At 41.8% G+C, this 8,785-nt stretch overlaps 1 protein-coding gene across 1 annotated transcript; it reads right to left on the bottom strand.

The window, feature by feature from the left end:
- Window positions 1-1,060: 1,060 nt before the first annotated feature.
- On the bottom strand, window positions 1,061-4,753 carry LOC308156422 (claudin-7-B-like; the record flags this gene model as incomplete). Its single annotated transcript, XM_080529761.1, has 4 exons — window positions 1,061-1,223; window positions 1,363-1,447; window positions 1,542-1,706; window positions 4,531-4,753. 4 exons carry the CDS (start codon window positions 4,751-4,753, stop codon window positions 1,061-1,063), a joined length of 636 nt encoding a protein of 211 aa, XP_080385887.1.
- Between the last annotated feature and the right edge of the window lie 4,032 nt (window positions 4,754-8,785).

Raw genomic sequence — 8,785 nt, 5'->3', positions numbered from 1 at the left:
CAAGTCTTGTCTACTCGATCGATCAAACAGATTTCTATAGTTCACAATCCTATTGTTGATGTTGAGGGAGAGGTCTAGATTACAACACGTGTGACGTCAGTACACCACTGTATACAGTACATAACTCCAGCAAACCCAGTGAAAGTTACAGGGAAGAGATGTTTTAGCAAGGTCCAGGTGATAAGAGAATAAGACCCCCCCGCCAACTTTACTCTCAGGCACTTGATCACTGGACCTTGGGAAAACTAATCTATCTAAACAGATGTCCTCCTTCAAGCAGGGTCTTTAGTGGCCAACACTGTAATGATCTTCAGAGGACTCTGCTCCGTCTGTCCTTACATAAAACTGAGCCACTAATAACCCCCCCCCCAAAAAAACATGTCTGGAACAAAAACAATGGCACCAAAAACAACTGTCTTTACTGATTTTGTCATATTGCGTCACCCCCCTCATTCATTGGAATCAAGATATCTAGCATAATCAGGTAAAAGAAGGCACACTTACACTTACACACTTAGGCACACTTACACAAAAAGGCACAGTTACATCTTAGAATACCAAGATATGGCTATTCAAAGATGTTGGGTGAGGGTTGGAGGTCACATCATACAATGCCAGAACATTACGGTCCTTTCACCTTTACAATCATCTGGCCTGTTCATGTAGGCTACAGTAACACACATGGGAGAACTGGAGTGATGATATGAGAGGAGGAGGAGGAGGAGGGTAAAAAAGCAGAGGCTCTCCCTGAGGCTGACTCACTCACTATATGCTCTCCTTTAGACAGTGGTAAACATTATGAGCAGTCCTCTACAATACAAATGAACATAAAATGCAGATTTCTCTTACAATGGCATCCTCATATCAAGTAAGTAACAGAGGATATTAAAAATAAAATAAAAACAAGTAGTTAAAAACAAACAGGAAGGCCTATAGAATCGTAGGCCTACAGAATGTTAAGTAGGCCTATCATTGGCAGGAACTAAATGCCATCTTGTGTTGGACCGATGTTGATCTGGATGTTTTCCTTCAGCCTCCTGGCACCACGGGGCGCTACTGCTCAGACGTACTCCTTGGTGCTGCTGGGGGGTCGGGTGGAGGCGATGGGGTACCTGGGTGTAGATGCTTTGCCCCTAGGACAGGAAGCTGCCATCATGGAACCTCCGATTATATCCAGGAAGGCTCCTGCCCAGGCGATGAAGATGGCCGACCCAAACTCGTACCTGGAGGAGAGGAGCAGGGTGTGGTGTGTTTTAAACAAGCATCAGTGCAAGGCCCGATAGAGGACAACTGGATATGAAGATTCTAGTTGAAAAGAGGGAACATAGGGGTGAAGACCAGTTGGCTAGATGCAGTACTTACTTGGTGTTGACCGGGGTGAAGGGGTTGTAGAAGGCCTGGATGATGTTGTGAGCAAACCACGAGCAGGCAACTAATGCTGCAAGAGCTATGGTCGTGGAGAGAGAGAATTTCTGATTTAATGATCAGCTCATGAAAAGAATCTATAGCAAATTACAACAATGTTTAAAAAGGTAGTTCACCTCCAATCAGAAGGATGATGCCTCCTGCCATGGCAATGCGAGACTTTTTTGTCTTGTCATCTCCTCCACAGTTGGTGCACTTCATTCCCATAGTAGCCACGCCGAGGCCAGCCACCGTCACGATGATGCCCACGATCATCAGGGCACGCGTCGCCTGGAGGGCACCTGAAGGGGTTGAAGAGAGTTTATTCAACAGGTGTTCCCATTAACAGTGACAAAGATCAATCCATCCCAAAGAGGGCATTCAGACCATGCACGACAATATAGTAACCTCCTAATCAGAGCACATGCTTTAGTACCACTGAATTCAACCTCTTTTTAAAGTGTATTATTTCATAGAAAGAAATGATTAAAAACTGAGTAAAAACTGCCTAGTCAAATACGCGACCATGTAGTTTCATCTGACCAAAGATCTGTTGGGAGAACTCAGCGGTTTAAGTGGTTTTGTAACCAGACTGAAATACTTTAAAACCAATTGTATCTGTGTGTATTGTAAATTGCCTTATGGTTGATGGCCTTTTCACTCAATAACCTGGGACAATGTGTGATTGTGAACATGCATATAAATCATTCTACTACACTGTACTCCTAATCCTCTGTCTCACTGCCTGAACCACTCCCTCTCCCAATGCACCTGTAGTCAAGAGAAACCGGCTCCAACTGGAAACCCTCAAGGGTTGAATGAGTGAGTGTGTGTGTTTGTGTGTGTGTGCCTCCCCTCCCCCTCACCAGCTCAGTCGGCAGGAACAGGCCAGACCAGTTATGGCAGAGATGGGGGAGTTCAGGTTTCACTGAGACAGAAACACTCCCAAGCCTTGCCACTCAAGAAATGTCTTGCTTTTCCATTGGTTAAACATACAGAAAGCAGTTTGCTTGCACCTGGCATTCAAAAGAGCTCAAATCAAAATGGCTACAAAGTCAGCAAAGTGATCAAAAATGGCCTCACAAATGAAAAGAAAAGTGCTCTACAAATACATTTGAATGATTGGCTGATTTAGGACCCATTCCTAAGACAAACTCCAACACTCAACATGAAATGGTAGCCTTAAAACAAAACCCTCCCTACTAGCACCAACCACCATAGCATGAAAAGTCATGTTGTAAAATGTAAACGGGTTAGTTGAGTTTATAATACAACATTCCACAAGTCCTCATTCTGTTGGCAATTCATCTCCTTGTTAATGACACGGTCACTCAATAGAATGGATATCAAAGCCATTATTTGTTGAGTTGTTATATCTGACCACAGCTTTGATAACACTATGTTTATCATAACTGCCGCTTGTACTCATGTTTGCAGATGTGATAAGGTGTCAATAAAGCGATATGCTTTATCAAAATGTTGATACGCAAGTCAAACACTAAATGGTTTTACAGCCACTAAAGCAGACTCCCATAAACGGAAAGTGATAGCAAACAGAGGCAATGCATAACTACACAGGTTCATCATGGGTAAAGAATCTGAAACTATGAGTGGAATGGATGGCACTCACTACGTAGCCTCCACACTGAACTCAACAGTAGTGAGTAGTGAGACAAAGCTGATGACAGGCATTCATTAACACAAAGATGGGGAAGGTAAATGGTAAATGGACTGACTTATATAGCGCCTTATTCCAAAGCACTTTACAATGGCCTCTCATTCACCCATTCACACACACATTCACACACCAATGGCGGCAAGCTGCCATGCAAGGCGCCGGCCTGCTCATTGGGAGCAATTTTGGGGTTCAGTGTCTTGCCCAAGGACACTTCGACATGTGACCAGCCGGGGCTCGAACCGCCGATCAGAACATATCAGGGACAGAAAACAAGTAGTTCTGTCAAATCAAACACTCAGCATTATAGGGCCATGGAATTAATCAGGACAGCAAGCATCGAGATGGTGGTCAGTAACATGTAGCTGTTGCTCAATAATGCAGACATGATTTACAGGAGTGATGTTCTCTGTGCTGGTATGTGCTGTAGGCCTACTGATTGCACAAGTGCCCACAGACATTCATCCACATGGGATCCTGGTCTGAAACTAGTGATGAGTGGAAATGAGAGGGCAAATGGGCTCAGTTTAACTGTCAAATGAAATGAAGAACTTACAAAGTGAAACAAAAATATAATGTGTCTTCAGTGGAGTAGGAAAGTCAGTTGTAGTACTTGGTATAACGTGGTAGAGTGGTAATTAAGTGCGCCCTTTTGCCGACTTTGCAAGTTAAATGAGACTGTCAGACACCACCAACCGACATTTTGTCACGATGCACTGCGGTGTTGACTAAACAGAGACTAGTGATGTTTATCAATCACGCCTAGAGCCCGCGCCCCTGCCCCCGGCGCTGTATGAGGGTTTTTCCATCCACGTAAGTGGGCACGACCAGAATGAATGAATGAAAGCTTTATTTCGAACATGTGAAAAAAGAAATAGTTATAACAAGAAAAAACTAAACAAAAACAAGAAAAAACAAAACAAAACAAAAGACACTAAAAAACAAAACAAAAAACACTAACCAGGACACAGGACAATGACTATCAGGGATAATCATTACCCTGGTAACAGCGCAACCCAGCCATGTCCATGAATCAACAGTGAAGACATTCCTTCCAGATTGTTTGAGCTCCTTCCCAGAGATAACAGGGAGTGGTCTTCTAAAGAACACAGGTTAGCCAGAGGGAACCTGCAGGGCACGAGATGGGCCTACTGGCTGGGCTACCTGAGCAATATAGGAAACTCTATGAGGAAATGTGAAGAGGCTGGGTAGTCATGCACAGGATGTTTAGTTAATGAATAGCACAGGGATAACAAGTGCATCAACTCAAAGCATGGGCCACATAATAGAACACATAGGCTATGGTTACAAAAAGCCTTTAGCCTACAATGAGATGCTCATTCTCATGTGTATGTAGGCTAAAAGTCATAAGGAGTGGCTTAGATTTAGACACCTATTAGTATAATGGTGCATCACATGAACATTTCCTTTGTAACTGATTCAGCACTTACTGTCAAGTTGTAGAATTGAGTCGTACACTTTGCATTGTATCTGGCCTGTGCTCTGGAATGCACAAGACATCCACAGTCCTTGGTACATGGCCACCGCAGTGATGATGTTGTCCCCCACATAAGCTGACATCTTCCACTGGGGCAAGATTGTGCCGATGATTAACCCGATCAGACCCAGTAGCGAAAGGGCAAACCCCAAAATCTGGAGTCCTGAGTTTGCCATTTTAAAGTCTTTTAAGTAAGGAAAAAACGCAGTAGTTGCAGAGTTTTTTGTTGCTGAATTTATTGTCCACCTGCTCAAAAGGTAATCCCGCACAAACCGTTTTCAAAATTGTCTTCAAAATAAGTTCGTTTTCTGTTTAAAATATCTTAGAAATATTTCTGTAGTCCGCAAAACGTTGACCTATCGTTGAAGTTTCGCTTCTAAAATGCAAAAGGAGCTATTTTCTTTAGACACCTGTTTCAAAGCCGCACCTTGAATATGCAATGAGGGATTATCGAGGACGAGCTTTATAAAATCGCTCTCTCCCAAGGGGGCGGGGACGCGCAGGGGGCGGGGACGCGCGCAGTTTCGCTCCTCGGCCTCATCCACAGTATCTGGTTGACCTGAAGTTTCATGATGTCACTGTGTGTATGAGCGAAATGCAAAACAGACCACCACCATTCAATGTGATATCGTTCTATTACTTAACGAATCTTCAAAGTATGAAGATGAGATAACAAATCGTGACGTTAGGTGTTAGTAATTTTAGACATTTTTGAGTTAGTAATTAATAAAATACAAAAGTTCCATCTCACAGAACATAATGGAATGTAAAAACTTTGACGCTCAATATCTCTGAACTAGTCAGATAGAACCTTATCATTCTAAGCTCACGAAATGTAATATAGATAACATATTGAACGTGATCATAGGCATACTACATCACTCACCTTTAAGGGGAAACCTGTAATTGGTATATACATTTTTGAATTAATTATAGCCTGTAGCCATCGATTATTGAAGAATATAACGTATAAATGCCTCATGAGCTTAAATCAACTGTCTTACCGAATCAGACCCAACATATAGGGTACGCTTGTTTTACTCAATTTTACAATTGTAAACCAACACTGTATAGCTTCAACACATGGTTAAAACTATCATTTTGATCTCATGGATCTTCAGTCCTTGCATCCATAGCCCTGTCTATGATATTGAGAGTGGTTAACTTTCTCCAGCCACATCCCTCAGCTGTTTACCAAAAAAGGTGGCAGGGAGCCTTCTTTGTTGTTGTATGAATTACAGATTACAACTTAAATATTTAGGCAATATTTACCAAATCATTTTGAATAAGCTAATGTGCAAATCAGAAATGTTTGCAGTGATCTCAACAAAGTTGGCAATTAAAAGTTTCCCTGATTAGTCACCATGATTAGTTAACATGTAAAGTGTTCCCTGGTCATACAGATCATAGAGGATCTATAACACACTTCATAATGTTGAATGGAAACAGCCATTGAATGGAAACAGCACTTCTTCTTCAGGACACCACACTCCATCCAGAGCCCTTAGGTCAGCTGACCAACTGCTTCTGGAGGTCCCTAGGACTAAACTAAAAACAAGAGGGGATAGAGCCTTTTCCAAAGCAGCCCCTAGGCTCTGGAATAGTCTCCCCCTCCACATCAGATCCGCCCAGAACATTGAGGCTTTTAAAAAACTAGCCAAAACACATCTCTTCTCCCTGACCTTTGACCTGTGGTGAGCCCGCCTCCCGACACTGCACTTTTTGCACTTTTATTTGTATTGCACCTTGTTTTTAATGTATTTGATCTTTTTTATCTGTATTTTATCTTGTTTTTCTCTTGTACTAGTGTTTTATCTTTTTATCTGTTAAGCACTTTGGGTGGCTGCTTGTTGTTGTACATTTGTGCTATATAAATAAACGTTACTTACTTACTTTCTTACTAGGACAATGTCATTGCAGCTCCCCACCAAATCAGAGCAACATTCATTGACCATGTGACATCTACTACTGACCTATGAACAATCTCCCTTTCTCAGTCTCGTACTATCATTGACTACATGCTCTGACAGAAAAAAAACAATATTCAAATACCAAGAGTGGTATTTACATGCACGGATGGCTACAGGGTACGATATTGAAAGTCAACCGAGTCTGGCAACTGACTCAGGTGTTATAATAATGATCGACTACTACTAATAAACTCTAACTACATGTCATGTGTATGTGAGGTGCTTCACTGTATTGGTTCTCTGTCTGACATCAACATGGCCAGGTGCTTCTGCACATCTTATATTGTAGCCTGCTCACTAAAACGAGGTAACAAAGAGGTCTTTGTGCTGGCACAGACTGACTTGCTGTGCCAGCCAAGGAAGGAATCTAGCAGGCAAACACACAGGGGGGATACAATTCAATCAATCAATCCTAAAAACTGTGTTACCAAGAGTTTATGTTGATGTTGTGGAGTACAATCGAGGGAGACAGTGAGAAGGCTGTATCATTTGTCCTCATACAATACCTGTTCATGTATGAATGAATAATTAAGAGATGTTGTGGATGTCCCTACACAGAGGGAGAACCAGTCTGGAATAGCAACAGGAAGTTTAAAACCACTCTACTTCCTGATCCTCTTTGTTATCAAAGTAGAGATAGCAGACATGTGTTCATGGCCATTCTTACATTCCTCTTTCTGCAATTAGTACTTTGCTGTAGTTCATTTGTTTCTTACTCTGTAAGAAGATTGAAAAGACAATTGAAAAACATTGAAAAGACATTCTTTACTGACATTTTAAATACATTATGGAAGAGAAAAATGAGTCCGACACCCTGACATGAATTATGAAAGTGCAGATTGTAAGCTTTCAAATGATGTGTCATTCATTGAAATAAAAATATATAAAATTGTTGAAGAGGATATGCTTATTTGAATGTTGGTACACCTCCAAATCTCAATCAAAACAAACATGTTTGCTACCATGGCGTTGGTAGCTAGCTAGCAGCTAAGAAAGAACATTGCTATGAACATCTAACTACATGTTTAGCCAGGGTTTTTCCTGGCTCAAAATGAGGCGGAGGTGGTACCAGTGGCGTTTGACATCGGGGGGACCCATGAAGCAGGGCTGTCAGGGGGTCCTTAAACGAGCGTCAAACACTTAATTTCTTGCATTCTGGTGAATTTGTATGCACTGATTTGTGCCTTTTCTGCATCAATTTATGGTGGAAATGTCATTATTTATGTAAAGGAAAACACAATATTCAGGCACCAGATGGCCATTCAAAATATAATGGAATATAATGCAATATATGGCTCTCAGGCATTCTGTACATTCAAATGTTTATTCTCATTGAGCAGTCAACATCAACACACAATGATTTGCTCTTGTCCTGTTTTGTGTGTATAGCCTACATACAAATAAAGGTGCCCTGTTCAACATTGATTGAAATACAATGAAATGCAAAATAAATAATGATTCTCTTTACATAAAAGCTAAATGTGGCCCTGTTACAGGGTGGTTGCTATGACACGCTACAGTGTCCTCCCTAAAGACACAACAAGGTAATTCTGTTTTAATAAACAACTATTTTATATTTGTTTTTTGTAACTTAGTAGTTTGTGGACGGCTGCAGTCACATGTCATGCCCTCCCTGTAATTTCTGAGCCACGTAAATATGTTGAGCCATTGTGGATCAAAACCACAATAAGTGACGTTAAAATAATGTAATTGTGTTTGTGTAGAGTAGGCCTACGGGTACCTAGAGGCCTACGCGATCTTGGTCGAAAGTAGGCTACACTAGCCTAGACTACTAATGACTTTGGCTAATGAATATCCTCGCCTTGACCCCTGTCCAGCACTCTCGTCCGGTGGTCCGGCACTCGCCTGGCTCTCTTCATCACCGGTCCCTGGCTGTGCACTACTTTCAGACCTGACAAATGTACCGCCTCTCGTTCAGTAACATGAATGATTACCTTCTAACTAGCATCCAAGTGTAGAAAATACTACCATCAGAGTTTTGTCGAGAGCTGGAGCCTCCAGCCTGGAGGCCTCAAGAAATGTAATGGAGGCGGCCGCCTCATAATCTCTATGCAGGAAAAACCCTAGTTAAGCAACATGCTAAAAACACATAACTACACATAATTAGATGATCACACAGTCCTTGCATTTGAACACGTCCTAAAACTTGTTTACAAGCCATTTATCACTAACCCAGTAGCCTGATGCAGGACAGGACACGATACAGTGAATCAAATT

This window comes from Nansenia antarctica (assembly GCF_963989245.1).
Source record: "Nansenia antarctica genome assembly, chromosome: 4".
Classification (NCBI taxonomy): Eukaryota; Metazoa; Chordata; class Actinopteri; order Argentiniformes; family Microstomatidae; genus Nansenia; species Nansenia antarctica.
This window is presented reverse-complemented; position numbering and strand designations above follow the sequence as displayed.